A 22975-nucleotide genomic window follows, 5' to 3' on the forward strand; every position below is an offset into this window, starting at 1 on the left:
GGGATCGTGTTTACTGTCATTTGATAGATTTTTAAAAATTGTTGAAAACGTGTTTTTCAGTTTTTCGATACGATGTTTAGTTCGCGAAATATTCGACCGTTCCTCTTCTTTTGGGACACGCTGTATGTAGTTGTGTTTTCATAATTTATTATGTGGTGTGTAATATAAATATATTGTATATGGTGTTATTTCGACATTTCTTCTAATCCCTGATTTGTGATTTTGGGCAGCGGCTAATATTGTCTTTGTTTGTCCTCTCATACATTTCATGAAAAGGATTCGACAACCTCGAGGATTTCGGTTCTATCCATAGTGATATTTCTATCTTTGTTTCTTATTCTGTACATATTTTTGTTGCCTACATTATTCATAACCACCTCACCACCAACTTTTATTTTCTTGAATTATTTTTGTTAACTCTCTTGTATTGTTTTCTGTTATGTCTTTTCAGATTGGTCGGTGGTATTTGTTAATGACATACTAATAAACAAAATATACATAGTATATCGCCTAAATATGAAATTGGGTTAAAAAAACAAACGCACAAATAAATAGCTAAATAACTATTTATTTCTATTATCTCTAACAATAGGCATCAGTTGTTTAAAAAAAATTGTAAACCTGATATCACAAAATTAATAAATAATAAAAAAATAGTACTATAGCTGTATATCTAAAACAATATTTACAATATTCTTCTTATCCAACACATCTTATCCTGCAGAGTTATTTGGTCTGTTCAAAAAAATTTTATTGGGAGTGTACATGTTGTGAATATCCGTTCTAAAAAGAAACAAGATTAATTTCATAGAGTATACAGCTACATTAGAGAAAATGTTTTTATCAATAACCCTAAGCAAAGTCAATAAAACTGCGTACTCAAAAAGACTTCATTTTTATATCTAATTTTGAAAATAAAAAAAAAACAATAAAAAAGGTGTTGAGGAAGCTTTATCATAAGCTACGTTAGGTACGAAATTATGAAACATATTAAAAAAGAAGCTGCATTTCGATAAAAACTGGCTTATCCAAAAAGTACTACGAGGCCAAAGAACAAAACTCCCATAAAATTATGGGGTGCATAAATTTCACTGCTATTTTCTTAAGATGTTCCTGCCATAAGAATGTCACATGTCACAAAGGGCTGTAACTTTCTTATGTGCACATTTATAAAGTAAGTTAGGTTCGATCGAACTATTTTTGGTCCCAGAATATGTAATTTAATTTATGTCCTATCTTTTTGTCACACGCTGTATTAAAATTGTTAATTGTTCCTCTAAAAACTTAAACAAACTTACTACAAAAGCAACATTTAAGAAGGAGGAGTAGGAAAATTACTATGATATTATGGCATGCATGGTTACCTCAAATTTTGTGGAAGGTTTGAATCTTCTATCTTGTAATTCCTAACAGCCATAAGGCATAGAGTTTTTAATGTTGGTTTAAAATCCAACACATGCATATCACTATGATCTCTTAATTTATCATCTATATTCCTACTATTACTATTCGACGAAACTGATGGATGTGGGCTAAAAATAAAAAAACAATGATTATTTTAAGTTTAATATTGAATTAACAAGTCTCATCATATTTATTAAATAATATTGAATATATGAAACAGCAGAAAGGATTACCTTGTTCCACCAAACATATAGATTCTATCTCCGACCACCACACAAGCCTGCCTTCTTCGTCTACAGGGCTTTTTGCCAGTTATACTCAATTTCTTCCATATGTTGGTCTTTGGATCGAATTCGTATATATTATTATAGTGTCGATCTTTCTCTGAGTTATATCCTCCAAAAATGTACATTTTTTCATCATAAACAACTAAAAATTAATAAAAGATTATGCTTTACAAAATTAGCGATACGAAAAAATGTTTTAATATGAAATTGTAGCGTATTTAATTTCCAAGAACCTGGTTTGCAAAAATTTTTTTCTACGGCAAAAATTGAGTGAGCTATTGACAATTAAAACTTGTAATAACATGCAAAAACCACCTTTACCAACCCTTTCATCACCTCTTTTTGCAAATGAGGATTTTAAAAAGATTTAATATTAATAGGCTTATAGGCTTATAGATCTGAGGAGATAGTCCGAACGAGACCTTTATCGCATGAAACGAACCAGTTGTAATGAGCAGAGAAGATAAAAAATACGAAGAGCTATTTCGAATGGAAAGTGACGGTACCACGACGGACGAAAACGACAAGAAGAGAAAAGAGGAAGAATTGGAACGGGCTTTTAACAAAAGTCGAAAAATAAGCAGATCTCCCTCCTACAGAAAGGAGAAAATGTAGGATAATGTACAAAAAATTATGGAAATGATGGCAGCAGTAAGTTTAAAAATCAAGGAACAATCAAGAGAACTTAGCGAGATGCGTAGAGAGCAGAAAGAATATAGAGATCAAATAAGAGAGCTACGACAGGAGAATATAACATTAAGGGAAGAAAACACGAAACTAAAACAGGCAGTTTACCAAATAGAAGAACGGCTTGAAAGTTTAGAAAATCAAAAAAGGCGGAAAAATATAATTATACATGGTTTGAACATAGATACAAATGGCCCAGATATCCTAAAACATACAATGAAAAATTTTCTGCAGACAGAATTATAAGTAGATGTACAAATAGAGAAGGCTTTGAAGCTAGGAGAAAAAGTTTGTTTGGTTGAGCTTGAAAAGGAAGAAGATAAAAGAAAAATAATGCGAAACAAAACCAAATTGAGAAATCGCGAAGAAGGTCTAGTTTATATCAACGATGACCTATCAAAGAACGACAGAATTGTGTCAGACAAAAAGCGCAAGAACTAAGAAAGGAAGGGAGAAAAGTGAAAGTAGAGTATAAGAAAATATATGCCGATCATGAAATATGGCGCTGGGATGGAATGAACCAAACGTTGGTGGTAGAAACCAAAGCAAAAAACTAAGCAATAGCAATGAAAGGAAACAAATGACGACGAAAAATGCAAAGAAGAGGATTACGAACTATGGAAATAAGACAAATCAAGACAGCAATAAAAAAGAAAAGCCGAAAAATGACAAGATACAGTTTGCAACAGAGATAAAGAAGACGGAAACGACGAAGGCAATAAGCAAAAATAACAAAAATAAAACTAAAGTTAACTGGGGTACATGGAATGTAAGAGGCACATACGAAACAGGAAAACTCAAAGAATTAATTAGAGAAATTAAAAGATATAATGTAGAAATAATAGATTTACAAGAGACAAAACAATTGGAGACAGAAATAGTAGAAATAGAAGACGTGGTATTTTTTAAAAGCGGGAGAAACCAGAAAGTTAGGAACAGGTTTTATAAATACAGCGAAAATGGAAGGAAAGAGTAATGGCATTCCAACCAATATCAGATAGATTATGCACAATAAGATTAAAAGGGGACAAACGAAACATAAGTATAATAAATGTACACGCACCGATTGAAGATGCCACAGAAGAAGAAAAAGATGAATTCTACGAGCAATTGGAAAGAGAATATGATAAATTACCAGGGTTTGACATCAAAATAATAATGGGAGACTGCAACGCCAAAGTCGGAAGAGAGAATATATACGAACACATAATAGGGAAAGATAGTAAGCATGAGGTGTCGAACGATAATGGCCAAAGAATAATAGGTTTTGCAACAGAAAGGCAAATGGTGATAAGAAGCACACAATTACGCCGAAAAGATATATATAAAGGAACGTGGATTCCCCCTGATAAAAAGACAGTAAATCAGATAGACCATATTTTAATAGAGAAGACACATGCAAACAATGTAATAAATGTAAAGAGCATGAGAGGGGCGGACTGTAACTCTGACCACTACTTGGTGAGAGCAGAATACAAAATCGAGCATAAGATAAAGAAAAACAATAAAACAAAAGAAAAAATTGGAAAACAATTCAACATAGGACTACTAAAAGATAACAACACACAGAAGAAGTATGAACAGGGAATAAGCAACAGACTAATCAGGGAACAAGAAACGTCAAACCCAGACAAGTAATGGGAAAATATCAAAGAAGCAATCTTGAACACAAGTAAAGCAATCCTAGCGAAAACCAAAAGAAGACACAAAACAAAAGATTGGTATGATGAAGAATGTCAAGAAGCAATAAGAAAGGTAAGACTAAAAAATCTCACAAATGACGAAGAAAGCACTAGAGAAGAATACAGAGAATTGAGAAAAATCATGAAAAGAAAATGTAGAAGTAAAAAGAGAAAATACAACGAGAACAAACTGAAAGAAATAGAAGAAAAATTTCAAAAAAAAGAAATAAGATCATTCTACCAGGAAGCAAAAAAAATGGAAAGAGGATATCAAAAAAACAACCCATATATGAGAGATGATAAAGGGCTGTTGCTAAATGAGCCGGAAAAAATAATGGAAAATTGGCAAAACTATTTCACAGAACTGCTAAATAAGAGCGAAGTACAAAAGGAAACAAACCATGAAATTGAAGATGATCAGATAGCAATAGAAATATCCACAGAATAACAATAGAAATACCCACATAAAGAACGAAATAAAGAGCTTGAAAAATAACAAAAGCCCAGGAATAACAGAAATATCGGCCGAAATGATAAAATCAGGAGGGAAAAGATTACAGAGTGAGATATATGACCTGATATGCCAGAAGAGTGGACCATAGCAAGGATATGCCCTATACATAAAAAAGGAGATAGAATGCTATGCGAAAACTACAGAGGCATCGCACTATTAGAAATAGTTTACAAAATCTTGGCACAAAGTATAAGAAAAAGGCTAAGTCAATATTCGGAAAAAATACTGGGAGAATATCAGGCAGGTTTTAGAAACAACAGATCAACGACTGACCAAATATTTGCCTTAAAAGAAATACAGACCACCGAACATACACAGTACTATATGCTTTGTTCATAGACTTTAAGCAGGCTTACGACACAGTAAATAGACAGCAGATGTACGAACTGATGAAAGAATTGGGGATACAAAGTAAAATTGTCAGGATGATAAAGATGACGATGGAAAACACAACAAACGAAATAGATTAGGTATACATCCAAAAAGTTTGAAACCAAGGAAGGATTACGACAAGGAGACCCACTATCAACAACGGCATTCAATCTAATATTGGAAGGAATAATCAGGAAAAGCAGAATAAACATGGAAGAAACGATATTTAAAAACGGCCACCAATGCATAGCATTTGCAGATGACCTGACGCTATTAGCAACAAGCAAAAAAGAACTACAAAAGTTAATGAAAAACATAATAACAGAAGCCAAAAAATTCGGACTTAAAATAAATGAAGAAAAGACAAAGTATATGATAATGGGAGAGATCCAAAAAGAAAAAGAGAATAACATCATAGTACAAATAGATGGAGAAAAAACATACTCGTTCAAAAGAGCCAAAGAAATTATTTATCTGGGAGCCAAAATAGATGAAAATGGTCATGAAGAAGGGGAGATAAAGGCAAGAATGGCTAAAGGAGATAAAAAAATATGGAGCATTACGAACATTATTGAAATCCAAATACGTATCAAGAAAAACAAAAATAAGAATTTATAAGACTGTTACAGACCTACAGTAACATACGCATGCGAAACATGGATGCTCAAAAAGTCAGAAACAGACCTTTTAGAAAGATGGGAGAGAAAAATTCAAAGAGCAATATATGGAGGTGTGAAAATAGAAGGTCAGTGGAGAAGAAGAACCAATAAAGAATTGGAAGAACTATATCAAGAGCCAACGATCACGACGACAAGCACAGAGAATACGATACTAAGGGCACATCGAGAGAATGGGAAGTAAACGAATGCCAAAAATGGTACTCTCACGAAGACCAATACAAAAGAGGAGGAAAGGCAGGCCAAGGAAAAGATGGAAGGACAGTGTGTATGAAGACTTGAAGAAAAGTAACTTTGAGAGATGGAAAGAACTAGCATTGGACAGGAGGAGATGGAGAGAGGTGGTGAAGGAGTGTATAAAAAGACTGAAGTGTAATTAAATAAAATGTATAAGTTTTATAAGTTATGTAAGTTATATTAAGTTATTTATTATATTATTTATGTAATCAGGAATGTAAACATTTTAGCCCTAAGCCTACAAGGCCTGTTGCGCTTAATAAATAAATAAATAAATAAATAAATAGGCTTATAGATCTTACTACAAAATTCTTTTTTACCAAACTTTCTAAGATAAAAAATAAAAAAAGTTACGGTTAAAAATCAATATTTTTTTTTTGAAAAAAAAAAAAAGAAGAAATCCAATTGGAAGCATAATAATGTAATTTAGCGGTGTTTTTAGGCATTGGCCTTATTCATTCTTCTTTACATATGTATTAGTAATAGATTCTAGAAGTTTGACTGGCTTAGAATGATTAGCTTTTAAATAGCTGGACTTAAAAGCGAATAAGAAATTTTTGTAGTTTGGTAAAAAATACCATTTTCTTCAGTATAGAAAGATTAGCATCAGAGATACAAAAAAATTTTAAATAAGAAATTGTAGGTTATTTAATTCCCAAGAATTTGGTTTGAAACAACTTTTTCTACGGAAAAAATTGAGTGAATCGTAAATAAGTATATCGAAAAACGTTGATATTTTCGATATAAAATAACACTTTTGATGGCGAATAAATCGAAAACTATTAATTTGATCAAAAAAATGTGTAGAACATTTTTTGCTTAGAATGAACGTTTTTATCAACTTTTGCGGTCAAAATATAATAAACAAATTCCACCCCCGAAATGCGGTGGCAACCATCCCCATGGTAAAAGCTCCTTTTGGCATCATATATATTTTGATCCTTGAACTATCCACTACTTATTCTCAAATTTTCAAGCAAGTCGATCCATTCTGTAAAAATTGCGAGGTGAAAAGCTTCGGTTCCTGGACTATTAGTCTGTGGTTAGTCACTCTGAACGACCCCTGGGTACGAAAAGTTTTTTTTCTTGTCCCTGCCAATCGATTGTTCGATTAGATTCGTAATAGTCTTGGTGTATGATAGGTTTAGTTAGGCGTTAATTTTAAGAAATGTTGCTGGGTAAATGGGCACAGTTCTCAAAGGTCAGAAAAGAAGAGAAAAAAAATAAAAATTAATGATATGTACTTACACGCAGAATGGCTTCTTCTCCCAACTGGTACGGTGCCCGTGACTTTACAGTGGTGCCATGTAAAAGTATTAAGATCCAAATACCACAATTCATTACAATACAACACTTGTCTTCCGCCAACAAAGTGATCATGTAAGGTACCTCTTCCTCCAAACAAATACATTCTGTCATTGATTACGACAGTCGTATGAAAATCTCGTGGAGTTGGTTCCGGTCCTAAAACATATTTTTTTTTAATTTCAATTTGTGTTGAAAATGTTTAATTAAGTATCTTTGTCAACCCCATCTTAAAAATTTAGAAAAAGTCGGTGACACGTGAATTCGCAACGTGAATGTAAGGACTGCAAGGTAATAGTTAGTGAGACAGTAAGCCAACAACATAAACTGCTTGTTCTGGACATCGAAGTAAAAAGCGAAACTAAACAAAAATATCGGAGAGGACCACAAAAAATCAAGTGGTGGCTGCTAAAAGATGAGAAAGAAGGTCTATTCAGGAGCAGAATAGTAGAAAAAATATGTTGGAACATGAAAGGAAGCCCTAATACAATTTGGAGAAAAATGGCCAGTAGTATTAGAGAGACTGCTATTGAAATACTTCGAAAAACGTCAGGAACAAAGTTTGAGGATAAAGAGACTTGGTGGTGGTTAAACGAAGTACAAGGAAAAATAAAAGAGAAGAGAAAATTATATAAGAAGTGGCAAGAAACAAGATCCGACACAGATCTTCAAAACTATATGGTGGCGAAAACGGAAGCGAAAGTAGCAGTAGCAAAAGCCAAAGCAGAAGCGTATTCAAACCTATACGATCAACTTGATACCAGGGAAGGCGAAACGAAGATATATAAAATAGCCAAACAGAGAGCAAAGAAAGCAAAAGATTTTTTGATTAGATTAGATGTATCCGAGATGAAAATAATAAAATACTAGTTCACGAAAGGGATGACAAAAAGAGATGGAGAAAGTACTATGACAGCTTATTAAATGAAGAATTTGACAGACAGCCTCTAGAGTCAACGGAGACAGTAGCAGCAACGGTCACCAAAATAACAAACGAAGAAGTCGCTCAAGCCCTTCAAAAAATAAAGAAAGGAAAAGCGGTAGGACCAGATGATATTCCTGGGGAAGTATGGAGAGCATTGGGAGAGACAGGAACAAGGTGGCTAGCAGGTCTATTTAATAGAATTATGGGAGTTGGACAAATGCCAGCCGAATGGAGAAGCAGTATTTATACTGGTACCTGTTTACAAAAACAAGGGAGATATACAACAATGTACAAACTACAGGGCTATAAAACTGCTTAGCCACACCATGAAAATATGGGAAAGAGTAATTGATAGACGGATACGTGAAAAGACCGAAATATCCGAGAATCAATTTGGCTTTATGCAGGGCAGATCAACAACAGATGCAATTTTCATTATAAGTCAGTTGATGGAAAAATACAGGAGTAAAGAAAGAAACGCTCATATGGTATTCATTGATCTTGAGAAAGCATATGATAGAGTTCCTCGAGAGATTCTGTGGTGGGCACTCAATAAGAAAGGAATCCCTGGTGAATATGTAAAGATTGTGAGGGATATGTATGAGGGAGTAACGACTAGTAGGACAGGTGTGGGAGAGACTGATAAATTTCATGTGAAAGTAGGATTGCACCAAGGCTCTGTGCTTAGTCCGTATTTATTATCATTAGTTTTGGACCAGATAACAGCGAAACTACAGGGTAACATTCCATGGTGCTTAATGTATGCTGATGATGTCGTGTTAGTAGGAAATAGTGAAAGAGACTTGGAACAAAAACTGGAACAGTGGAAGCAAGCTCTGGAGGAAAAAGGTTTAAAACTTAGTAGGACAAAAACAGAGTATTTGGAATGTTCATTTAAAGATGGAGTTACTACAAATAAAATGGTATCTTTGGATGGTGAACTGATTGTAAAAAGCAATAGTTTTAAGTACCTGGGATCGGTATTACAGAGTAATGGAGAAATAGATGGAGATGCATGCAGTAGAAATAGGGCTGGATGGATGAAATGGAAAGAAGCGAGTGGTGTGTTGTGTGACATAAAAATTTCAATGAAGCTGAAGGGAAAATTCTATAAAACAGCCATAAGACCGGCTGTGATGTACGGAACTGAATACGGAACTGAATGTTGGACAGTGAAGAAGAAAGAGGAACAATGAATGCATGTGGCGGAAACGAGAATGCTGAGATGGATGAGTGGAGTGACAAAGAAGGATAAAATTAGAAATGAGTATATTAGGGGAAGTCTAGGTGTGGCACCAATTGATGCCAAGAGCATAGGTTAAGATGGTTTGGTCATGTTCAACGTCGAGACGTTAATCACCCAATACGAAGAATAGCTGAAGTGCAGATTCCTGGAAGGAGTAGGAGAGGAAGACCAAAGAAGACCTGGGGGGAGACGATAAGGCAGGACATGTTGGTAAAGGGGATTGACATTGATATGACCCAAGATAGAATTGTGTAGAGAAATGCAATTAGGGAAGCCGACCCCACATAGGGATAAGGCAAACAGAATGATGATGATTCTCTTTACAATCAATTGTGGCTTAATACCACATAAACATTTTATTTATACACAAAATGACACAGTCAATGTATATATAATGCATAAAAATTATTGGAAGTCACATCGGAAGGAAAATTATATTTTTAAAAATTTGAATTTACCATAAAAAACAAACTAAAATTAGTAAATATTTACTCCTGCAATAAATTGTCTCATGTAGGAACATTTCAAAACACATGTTGATTGCAGAAAAACAATATAATTTGGCAAAGATATTAATAGTGGCATTGAAAAATTAGACATTTTTGCTAGTAAATTGTTTGAGAATTTATAGTGTTATGTTTTATGTAATAAATAAAACAAGCTTTAAAATACACAATATCTTATAGTTCAGGCTGTATGCTTGCCCCCGTTAGGTAAATTATTCCGATTCGTTTTTTTTTTAGACAAACTTACTCAAAAAGGGGTCCTTATAACAAATGCATAGGGTGCCAGGCGGTACCGCGATCAGAAAATTGTTTAGACAACTTTTTTTAGAGAATTGTTTAGACAACTGATTGTTGTCGAGTTATACGCGATTTAAAATTTAAAAACGCAAAACTGGCCGTTTTCAAAGCTTAATAACTCGGTTAAAAATTATTTTTATTGTTACGGCAGTTCTATAGAATAATCTTACATAGACAAGGTCCCTTGACGTGAAAGAAGTAGTCACATACGAGAATGTTCTAGATGTCATGGAATAACCCAGAATGTCTGGTCACGTCTAAAACGTCAGAACATCTATAAAAACATACCTATGTGTTTGACATTTTAGGTAACAGTTATAATTCAGATTTAGAAGTCTACAGTTGTCAGGTTGTTAACGTTTGCAATATTGTATTGGAGTAAATAAAGTTACTTTCAAGAAGTGTAACATTATGAAAGTCACAAAGTGACCAAATCAAAGTTTAAAGCCCCCTACAAGATCCTGAGGAATTTTTGTCATTATTTTATTACAAAGCTGTTATTTTTAATTATTAACAATGAGCGCTAAACGTTTTGAGGAGGCCGTCTAATGGTGCATCTCTCTCGCAGACGGCCGCCACAATACTCGCTTAGCGCTCATTGTTAATAATTAAAAATAACGTAAATAATTGTAATACAATAATGACAAACATTTCTTCGATATCTTGTAGGGGGGACTATAAACTTTGATTTTATCATTTCACTTTCTGACCTTCATAATAATAATATTTAACCGAGTTACTAATGTCCAGTTGCATCCAACAAATAAACGGTTGATTTTTTGATTTGGATTGTTTATTTTAAAATATGTTGCACCAACCATTACTCAATTGTAACGTGACAGTTTTTGAACTGTCAAAAGTAACCAGCCCATTTTCTGCGGTTATTTGAATAATCGACTGTTTTATTTTGGCAATTCAATTTCATAACATAACCTTACAAAACTTACTTTGACAATCATCTTTGACAGACCAAACTTGGATTCGAATGGAATAATCTGTACTAATACGATGTTGCCACTTATACATTGCCGGTTTGTAGAACGGTGCAACATGTAACTCGTTTGAAAAATAATCATTGATCATTGATTTACATCTTCGAGTTCACGGTTTAGACAAGGCGAAAACGGCGGGTTCGTTGGGAAAAATATTCCCATGAGATTTTTTTGTATAATCACATTCGTGAGACATCCCAGAATAGGGTTCAAGAAGTCGCCCACGTGAAAAGGTTTCCAAATTTTTTTTGCCAATTTTTTTTAATCAAATTGCAAAAATCAATATTTTTGGCCCGGACAATTTTTCTGTGGGTTTTTTGGACCATTCTGGATAAAAAAGTATCTTATAATTTTTCTCTAAAGTTGATCGTTTTCGAGTTATAAGCAATTTAAACTATTTATAATGGGAAATATTGAAATGCCAAATAAGCAATTTAAAATTGAAAAAAACGAAAATGGCGATTTTCAAGGCTTAATAACTCGGTTAAAAGTTATTTTTATGAAAGTCAGAAAGTGACTAAATCAAACTTTAATGCCCCCTACAAGATCATGAAGACATTTTTGTCAGTATTTTATTACTAAGCTGTTATTCTTAAGTAATAATAATGAGCGCCATGCACGTGTTAGGGTCGATTCTCACTATACCTCCCGTTTACTTTCAATACGCATGGCATTCCGTTTCCATAAAATATTATTAAATACAAATCATATAGTATATGCCCACTTTCCGTTACGTTTACCTACCATTCCCGAATCTTTGCGTTCAAAACCGGCCACGTATTTTTCGGCGACTTTGTGACTGAACCGCGAGGTAATAGCAATATTCACACTATCCATAGGGTCGCGACGTCTCGGATACCCTATGGATAGTGTGAATATTGCTATTACCTCGCGGTTCAGTCACGTATTTTTTTCTACGACAAGGTGTGACTTGTCAGGTAGAGTATGGATTGGGGGAATACATAGCGGTTATGGATAGGGGGAATACATGGTGAGAAAAATTTGGACAATAAAAAATTTATAGAACTTGTCTGACATGACTTTTTAATTTTGAAAATAAAAAATACAGTGATAATACATTTAAAGACGGCAATATTTTGGGCGGCTGTTGCCAAGGAATTAAAATATTTTCTTCATCCAATATCTTCTTAAGCAATTCCGCTGGTTCATCGGCGGATTGATAACCTCTACGGAATATTGTCACTCCATTTTTTGCTTGTTCGGCCGATACTTCTATCGATTGGTGATTTATTTCTTGCTATTTTGACCACACGTGTCTCTCTATTCTGCTATGTGGTTGTTCCATTCTTTTTTCTTCTATTTAGTGTCCATTCGTTTAAACATCCTAAGATATATAGTCCTGAACATTTCAGGGACTACCTTCTTCGCTTTCCGGTGACACAATTATAATATGTCTGCTTGTTCCAACGGCGTCGCTTCACTAGAAACAAAGTTAGAGAACTATAGGTTCTTCCAAGTTGTGCGTTACCTTTTTCGCTTTCTGGTGACACAATAAATTATAATATATCTGCTTGTTCCAACTCCATTGCTTCACCAGAAACGAAGTTAGAAAACTATAGGTTCTTCCAAGTTGTGCGTTACCTTTTTTGCTTCCCGGTGACACAATTATAATATATCTGCTTGTCGCAACTCCGTTGCTTCACCAGAAGCGAAGTTAGAAAACTATAGGCTCTTCCAAGTTGTGCGTTACCTTTCTTGCTTTCCGGTGACACAATTACAATATATCTGCTTGTTCCAACTGCGTTGCTTCACCAGAAACGAAAATAGAAATCTATAGCTTTTTCCAAGTTGTGCGTTACCTTTTTCGCTTTCCGGTGACCCAATTATAATATATTTGCTTGTTCCAACTCCGTTGCTTCACCACAAGTGAAGTTAGAAAACTATAGGCTCTTCCAAGTTGTGCGTTACCTTTTTCTCTTTCCGGTGACACAATTATAATATATCTGCTTGTTCAAACTCCGTTGCTTCACCACAAGCGAAGTTAGAAAACTATAGGCTCTTCCAAGTTGTGCGTTACCTTTTTCGCTTTTTGGTGACCCAATTATAATATATCTGCTTGTTCCAACTCCGTTGCTTCACCACAAGCGAAGTTAGAAAACTATAGGCTCCTCCAAGTTGTGCGTTACCTTTTTCGCTTTCTTGTGACCCAATTATAATATATCTGCTTGCTCCAACTCCGTTGCTTCACCACAAGCGAAGTTAGAAAACTATAGGCTCCTCCAAGTTGTGCGTTACTTTTTCGCTTTCTGGTGACTCAGTTATAATATATCTGCTTGTTACAACTGCGTTGCTTCACCAGAAACGAAGATAGAAATCTATAGGTTCTTCCAAGTTGTGCGTTACCTTTTTCGCTTTCTGGTGACTCAATTATAATATATCTGCTCGTTCCAACTGCGTTGCTTCACCAGAAACAAAGTTAAATTTTTAATTTATGAATGTTTTTTATATTGATAACGATTTCCGAAGTGAAAGTCGAAACGTCAAGTAAACTTTATTTCAAACTCGAATTGTGGCTTATGCCCAAATAAAATAGTAAATCTTATTTTGTATTTCTCACGCGGCGGCGCGCCGGTAAGGAAACAAATGTGAAATAACCTTTTTTTACATTGGTCCGCATGTATATTTTACATTTCTATTATTAAATTTTCTTCAGACCACATTTTTCATCAAGCCGGAAAAAACACGTGTACTCGAATCAAAAATTTAGGGTAAAATGTTACCAAACCGGTACAAAATGTGTGGAATATTAAATGGGGAAAGTAAACGCGACGTCTAGTAAGAATGGTGGTTAAATTAATGGAAGGTGTATGGAACGTGTATGGGAAGTAAACTGAAGGTATAGTGAGAATAGAATTTTAATGGGAGGTGTATGGAATGGTTATGGAAAGTAAACGGGAGGTATAGTGGGAATCGACCCTTAGGCGGCCGTAAATGCTAAGTGCGAGAGAGATGCCATTCCGGCAGTCCAATTTGCATCTTACTTGCACTCACATTTAGAGCCGCATCAATACGATCTAACCGCCCATTGTTATTAATTAAAAATAACAGCTTAGTAATAAATTTATAACACAGATTTCTTCAGGATCATGTAGCGGAGGCTTTAAATTTTGATTTAATCACTTTCTAACTTTCATAGTAATAATTTTTAACCGAGTTATTAAGTCTTAAAATGGGTCATTTTCGCGTTTTTTAAATTTTAAATTGCTTATAACTCGAAAAAGATCAACCTTGGAGAAAAATTATAAGAGACCTTTTTTTGTCCAGAATCGTCCAAAAAACCTAAAAAAAATTGTCCAAGCTAAAAATATTGATTTTTGCAACTTGATTAAAAAAATTGTTAAAAAAAAATTGAACCACTTTTCACGTGGGCGACTTCTTGAACCTTATTCTGGGATGTCTCACGAATGTGATTATGCAAAAAAATCTCATGGGAATATTTTTCCCAACGGACCCGCCGTTTTGGCCTTGTCTAGTTAGCAAATCACCTGATTTGCAGTCTGTTAGTGCAACTGGGCATAAGCTTTGAAAACGGTTATTTTTGCGTTTTTCAAATTTTAAATTGCGTGTAACTCGACAACAATCTGTTTTAGAGAAAAATCACAAGAGACTTTTTTTTGCTTAGAATGTCCCAAAGAATCTTAAAAAAATTGTCTGAAGTGAAAAAATTAATTTTTTTAAATTTGGTTAAAAAGAATTGTTTAAACAATTTTCCGACCACGGTATTAAATAACACCCTATGAATTTTTTATAAAGACCTATTTTTGAGTAAGTTTGTGCAAAAAAAACGATTCGGAATAATTTACCTAACGGGGGCGATCATACAGCCTGGACTATTACACGATTTACGATATCCTGTGTTTCTTAATAAAATGTTGGATGGCTTCCAAGATTCTTTGATGACATTGAAAAACAAATGTCAACAAATGTTATAAAACTTATTTTTAAATATAAACTATTTTTAAAAATATTTTCCGTTATCTGTTATTAAATGTTTTTAAAAACGCTTCGTCTTCTATCACAAATAATAAAGGAAACTATATTTAAACAAATTTAAAAGAATTGAAACTCATAAGAGATATCGAATAGAAAATAAGAACTAAAGAAAGAAGAACAACCTGTGAGGAAGCACCAAGGAAGGCGGATAAAATCTCAACTTAAGTTGAGTTAGTTGTTATATACCACTTGTTGGACCACATAAATCTTTTTAGTGGGAACACAAGAAAGGTCCTAGATACAGAATTCATTATTAAAATAAAATTAAAACAACAAATAATGATTTAAATCTGAAACTTTTCTTGGAACCACTTTCTGGTAACATCCGTTATCTCTGACTTTTACAATTTATAAGGCAAGAGACGATGAATAAAGAAAGCGAAAAGGATTCTACAATATGCAATTACATTTCGTCTTACTCGTCTAGGAAAAGGTCCGAAAGACTGTTCCAAGTACTTACTCAAAATCAGAGTAAAAATAAAGATTTCAGATATAGTCCTGTCGCCAGGGGGGTACAACGGCCTTCTTAATTCAGATGGACTTACCCAAGTTTTTTTTTAAAAAATCCCCAATCACATAATAGCGATTTCTCGCAAAACAAAACATTTTTTTGTATTTTTTGGGCCATTCTAACCAAAAAATGTTCCTACAAATTTTTTCGTAGGATGCATAGTTTTCGAGATAAACGCAGTTGAACTTTCAAAAAATCGAAAATTTTTCAACTCGAATAACCTTTGAATAAAAAATAAAATAGCAATTCTGCTTACCGCCTTTAAAAGTTTGAGTCAAATTATATCTGTTTTGGATATTTGCATTGCTAAAAATTTATTTTTTGATTGTTAAAAAAAGCTTTAGACACATAGTGTTTCCCGTGCCTAATATATGCGTTTTAATGCATGCTACGTAGAAATAGCCCCGCTTGCACTTTTACCGCATCTACCTACTCGTTCGATTTTAAATGAGAAATCATTGAAAACATCACTCAAGCACTAGGTGTTTATAGCTTTCTTTAATAATAAAACAATAAATTTTTAGCAATACAAATAATTAAAACCGATATAATTTGACTTGAACTTTCAAATGCGGTAAGCAGAATTGCTATTTTATTTTTTAATCAAAAGTTATTCGGGTTCAAAAATTGCAATTTTTCGATTTTTTGAAAGTTCAACCGCGTTTATCTCGAAAACTATGCATCCTACGAAAAAATTTGTAGGAACATTTTTTGGTTAGAATGGCCCAAAAAATACAAAAAAATGTTTTGTTTTGCGAGAAATCGCTGTTATGTGATTCCTCAACTCTTGGTTTATAACAATCTTATCGACATCCGGATCAACTGTTACCCAAAAAATTTGTGTTCTACAGGTCAAAATACATAAAAAAAACTTGGGTAAGTCCATCTGAATACAGGAGGCCGTTGTACCCCCCCCCTGACGACAGGACTAATAAAAGTGAATGATAGTTTATATTATTATTTCCATTCGATTCAGAGGAATTTTATTTAATTAATTAAGATTAAAATGTTTAAATATATTTGTTTCATTGAAATCATAAAAATAGAAGTACAGTATAACCTGTCATATCCGGACGGTTCTACCGTCCATATCTGCCAAAAAGGCAGTCCTGCTGTTGGACAATGCACCCTCTCATGCCGACCCAGAAGAACTAACAGATGGCGAAATAAAGTCTTTTTTTGCCCCTAAATGTTACATCCCACTGTCAGCCTATGGACCAAGCTGTTATAGAATCTATAAAACGTGTCTATCGACGAAGGTTACTGACACTGTTGATTGCTGGAATGGATGAAAGAAAAAACGTGGATGAACGAGAAATACAGCTATAATGATTAGGTTTCTATTTTACCTTTCTTATCTATATAATTTATGTATGTACTATATTTTAGTCCTGATGCTAAATGCCTAAAATGCTATAAACTGTTGTAGAAATTTCAGGCTGTTTACAGCTACATATTTTTAAATTGTCTTGATATCCGATTTTTTCATATCCGGATTGATCCGTCTCCACATTGATCCAGATATGATAGGTTTTACTGTATAACTTCTTATGTGCGTACAAAGTACGCACACATTCTTTTTTTTTTGTATTTTGTGTATTTTAATCAAAAACTAAATTTTCTTTTAGATTTTTTCTTAACGTGCGAAACCTTCAAAATCAGAAAACCTGGTTTTTGGGGGTATTTTTTCCAGTTTATAGACTTCAACATAGATCAAATAAAGGTTTTTTTATAGGCTATATGTAATTTAAAGTAACTCGGTCCTTTGGGACGTTCAAAAATGGGAGAAACCCTGAAAAGGTGGGGGATCTTTTTTGGGGCTTTGAACGTGTTTCTCCCACTTTTATAAATGTCCCAAAGGATTGTTTTACTTTAAATTATATGTAACCTTTAAAAGATCCTTGATTTGGTCTCTAAAATGGAAAAAACCCTTAAAAACCCCCTAAAAACTCAGTTTTTCGGATTTTTCAAATTGATAAAATACACAAAATACAAAGAAATTAGACATTTCCAAAAAAAAAAGCCAAAATCTTGCATCATATTTACTTATTACTTTATCGAAGTACTTAGATTGTACATTAGCACTGAATAAAAACTATGATATACAGCCAAACACTGGGATTTTCCCTTTTAAATTTTAATATTTAATTAGTAACTTACAGTCGGAAAAATGAAAGAATACCCATGAACGGACATATAAAACACGCTGTATTTTCCTGTCACCGTGTCATACAAAAAATTGGCCAGCGCAAGTACATGTAATAATTATTATTACATGTACTTGCGCTGGGCAATTTTCTTTGTGACACGGTGACAGGAAAATACAGTGTGTTTTATATGTTCGTTCATGGGTATTCTTTCATTTTTCCGACTGTAAGTATTCTCAAAGATATAAGAATTCAAGAAATTAATAACATTGCAGTTATGTACTTACCACCTATAGGGACATATGTCCAATGCATAGTATCTAAATCCAAGTAATATATAATTCGAGCGAAAGCATCAGAGTGTTCTTCATATCCACCATAAATAATCATATAATGCTTCCATAAACAAGCCGTGTGCCCATCTCGAGCTGGGGGAAAATGTCCAGTTGTTTTAGGAGCTGTCCAACAATGCCAAACAGTATCGAAACAGAAGAGAGTTGAACATGAGGCTCTATCATTTCTTCCACCCCAGATATAGACTTTTTCCCCATACACTATTGCAGTATGACCATATCTAAAAAAGAAGTAGATCTATATAATTTTATTGCTGCAAATATCAGATTCTTACATAATTGAAATCTCTAAACCCATGTTGAAGGTTGAAATAATTGGTTGTGAATAATAGTAAGTACATATGAACAAAAATGTCCACATATAACAATATGATACATTGGTTGGTAAGTATTCTGGTATAGATCGTCCCAAACCCTTTTTTCAGTGTGTCACAGATTATCAAATTCTCTCTAACGCATTACAGTTGGAAGTGACAGTAAAAAACGTACCTCTGTGGTTATTATACATTGAACTTGGAAAATTATGTATTCCTTTACAGGTATTTGCATATTAAAACGGACTTATACTTATAGATGTATAATTGGTAGATAACCAATCAATGATGAGAATAAACGATAATTTGACACAAAAGTAATTGATTGTGACAATATTTTTACAATATCATATGGTAAAATGACAATTATTGTAATTTCTTAGGTTAGTATTTTTCAGCAACATAAATATAAATATTTTATATCATTGTGTAGTGAAATTTTATTTTATATTTATTTATTTGTACATTCAAATATTTTAAATATTAATATTCTGGCAAATATTTGCATAAATATTGATGTTTATATAAATATTCTGACACCTGTCAGATTTAACTAAAATGTCATGTAATGATTTGTGACATTCTTAAAATCCTATATGACTTCAAAAAACGAAAAAAAAATGGGTTTGGGATCCACTATATCACATTACGGCACTAATCAAATAGGAAAAAAATAATAGACAACTTTGTATAACACAAAATTATAAAATCAAGCATTTAGTGCACTAATAAGTGCTCAAGAGTAAAGTATCTTTATCTGCCGTAGGAGGTCTAACTACCTTAAGGGCTCACAAGTGGTCCCTGCCCCAATGTACCATACCATAAAGTACCTATTTCACAACTTGCAAAAGTTGTTTGCAATTAAAAACCATGTTGTTAGTATGCAATTACATACATCCTTTTAACTGAAAAAAATTTAGTTTTTAAATCTTGTTTTAAATTACTGATATGGTTCAAGTGGAAATCGGTGGGACTACGCATTTTATCAATGAAATTAGATATGTCTCAGACACTACAGAAGCCGCTAACGATAAAATGTTTTAATATCGCATTAATCATTGTATATTATTCGACGGATATTAGTACAGTGCAAATAATAAGACGAGAATTTTACAATAATGATAATAAAGAATAAATTTAAAGGTTTTTCTACTTTAATGACAAAAAAAGAAAGCTCATTAGCAGAAACCAATTCAAAATTATTTTGCACATCATATTTGAAACATTATTTGGTTGAAAAATCTCATTTTTGTTGGCACAAAAATATATTAATTTGTCTGGACTAAATTACAGTTCTGTTATCTTATGTGGGATATGTTACTATCAACATTCATACAGTGTTGCCAAACTGAATTTTGATATTTTGGGTGTAAATTTTTCCACGGATCTCCGAGGGTACAATACCCAACATCATTAAATTTTCCATCATTTTGAATTTTCAAATTGTAAAGTCAAAGTGTATTCAAACAAAAAGAAGCAAGCCACGGGAGGTTACCATAAATAACAATCCTATTCCCATAACAACTGTGGTAAAATATCTTGGACTCCACTTGGATGAGAAACTGACATGGAAGACACACATAAAAGCAAAAATATGCCAACTTAATCTCAAAATCAAAAATATGTACTGGCTACTCAATAGAAAGTCCAAAATATCACTTGAAAACAAACTGACCATCTACAAATATATAGTAAAAGCGATTTGGACATTACAGATTGAGCTCTGAGGATGTACCTACCAAGCCATCTCATATCAAAATATTACAGTCATTTCAGTTCCAAGGCATTTCGTATGATATCTGGAGCACCTTGGTATGTAACAAATCTAACCTTATACAGAGATCTAAAAATCCTGTAATAAAAGATTTAATATCCTCTAGCCTGAATAAACACAAAGAACAAAAATCACATCATGGCAATCTGTTCATAAGAGCCCTATTCGATCCACCCTTGGAAGATAGAACATTGAAACGAATTTGGCCAGAAGACTTAAGTACTTGAGTGACTATACAGAGAAGCTAGCACTGATGGATGGTACCTAACATACGCATACTACAAAATATAAATTATTTACTTATTACTATAAAAATGTTAGTGTAGAGTAAGTAGATTGTAAATTTGCAATTATGTAAATAAATAAAAAAAAATTTAATGTCAGATTCAGATACTGTTCGGGAATCCTTATTTCTTTATTTTATATTGAATATCATTTTAATATTTAATTTATTTCGGGTAGAATAAGTTTTAGATAATTTAATAATTATATTTAGTGGCTGTTTTCTGCCCTCTTTAAAAATTATGCAGAATAACCTTGTGTGTCTTGTAATTTAAATAAATGCTCAATATCAATTTTTACTCATCCACAAGCACAAAAATTGCTTTGCGCATCATATACAGACATGCTCTGTTGAGTACCTTAAGGACAGAAGATACAACTTCGCTTCATACTTGATTTTAAATAATATGGTTCCACAAGCTGTACGCAAATTGCTTACCTTAAAATTGGTGTTCTTTAGGATTTGGTAAACTATGCAGACCCAAGGCTGACTACTCAATTCATCACTGCTCCTTTTAATGGACTCTTTCCATGGAATTCACGATGCATGTGCGATGCGACAATACCATCAAATCACGAAAGGTTTGGAATTCGAGAGTTCTTTCACCATTGAAGGCTTTTGTGATTTGATGGTACCATTGCGTTGTATGTGCATTGTGAATTCCATGGAAGGAGTCCATTAAAAGGAGCAGTGATGAATTGAGTAGTCACCTTTGGGTCTGCATAGTTTACCAAATCCTAAAGAACACCAATTTTAAGGTAAGTGATTTGTGCATAGCTTGTGGAACCATATTATTTAAAATCAATCTTTTTTCAAGTTTTCATATTTCCCACAGTTTTCACACAGATACAAGATAATCCAAAACAAAATATGTAGAAACATTTTTGATCAAAGCAAAATGATGAATTCACTGATATTTTAAAATTGTTTATACAAAACAGCTTTTAATGTTTAAATAATTAATAAACAATTAGCGGCTAAATGTGTGAGTCGAACTTTTTTCACTTTAACATACTTATTTTATAAACTAACAAAAAAGGTTTTGGAAAAATATAAGCTTGTTTGATTTTTTACAAAACAATGCATGTTTTTGATCTACATTGACTTCCCTATAAAGGGAGCATTTAGGATGATATAAGGCTTTGATGAACTACAACATTAAAAATAGAAGAGGTAGTGGTTAAATTCATGTATGTAAAAAGGTAATGAACAATTAAACTATTGTGGAGCAATCTAGAATGTTAAAAAAAGGTAGGTAGTAGGTTCATGGAATCAATTTTAGTTGGTAGGTTTATGAAAGTAAAGAAAAGTGAATGTTATTTCTAATAAAATAAGATCCATGGTAATGAGTTAAGTCAACAGAAAAATTCACATAATCAAACATAAAATTTTAAATGGAACTAACCTCTTGTAGGGAAGAATATCATCGTTTTCAAAATATGGTAAGTCACTCACAGGATGTTGTGTCCATCGAAGGGTAGTAGTATTTAACACATGTACATCCATAGATGTGTACTCCCGGGAGTTTTCTCCAGTGCAGTATCCCCCAAAAGAATAAATTTTATGACCCACAGCAACAGCTGCATGGTTAACTCTCTTGGGGCCACCTTCTAAGCAGGTTATCCAAGGCATTCTTACCGTCCAATAAATATTCCGAGTGACTTTCAAAAATTGCTGTGCATCTGACACAGTTTAGATAGGATGTCCCTTTAATAACACAATATCTGTTTTTATATTTATATCATTGTATTAAAAACTTTCTAATTTAAGGGCGATTAAAATCAACGAGAATCTAATATACATTGCCGACACAAAAATTCGCGACTACAACACTATGTAGATGTAGACTAATATCTAGTTTTTAGTTTTATATTTAAATAAAAAACACAACAACTTCTATCTTTCCCATTTGCTACGCAATTAAACGATCATGGACGATCAAAAAATCAAAAGTCAAAAATCGACAAAGTTTGACAGGAAACTGACATTAGTGACATGTGCAGAGAATAGGGCTTTTCATCGATTGTCATTTGTTTCGAGCTTCTGTCAAATGTCGTATAATCCGTGTATACGCTCTGAGCTTCGCTGGTGTCGCTCCTAGTGGATTATAATTCAACTTTTACCGGTAATTTTTAAATTTATTATTAAATTGATATCGCTTAATATTTACAACGCTAAAAAGTAATTAAATTGTAAAATATTTTTTTAAGATTTTGCTAATCATTTTGACGTTCTATTGATGAAATATTAATTTCTTACTTCAGATACTTTCACAATTATCGTGTAGATGGCGCTAAGATTAATTTATAATTACATATTACGGAACATTAAAAAAACGTAAATTGAGTATTTAAAACGTAAGTATATTTAAGGTAAAAATATATATCACAGCTTTGACCAACTAATATTTTTTATAATTAATGTTTTTAATTTTAATTGTAATTTAAT

The 22975-nt window shown here is 33.1% G+C and overlaps 1 protein-coding gene across 1 annotated transcript; it reads right to left on the reverse strand.

The window, feature by feature from the left end:
• Nucleotides 1–548: 548 nt before the first annotated feature.
• Nucleotides 549–22462, reverse strand: LOC114332403 (kelch domain-containing protein 3). The gene is made up of 6 exons (XM_028282204.2): nt 21933–22462; nt 18091–18377; nt 7109–7324; nt 1638–1833; nt 1365–1532; nt 549–783 (listed from the first exon to the last, which is right to left on the reverse strand). The coding sequence occupies exons 1-6, from the start codon at nt 22157–22159 to the stop codon at nt 714–716; spliced, it is 1164 nt and encodes a 387-aa protein (XP_028138005.1). The 5' UTR covers nt 22160–22462; the 3' UTR covers nt 549–713.
• Between the last annotated feature and the right edge of the window lie 513 nt (nt 22463–22975).

This window comes from Diabrotica virgifera, chromosome 6, assembly GCF_917563875.1.
Source record: "Diabrotica virgifera virgifera chromosome 6, PGI_DIABVI_V3a".
Taxonomy (NCBI): Eukaryota; Metazoa; Arthropoda; class Insecta; order Coleoptera; family Chrysomelidae; genus Diabrotica; species Diabrotica virgifera.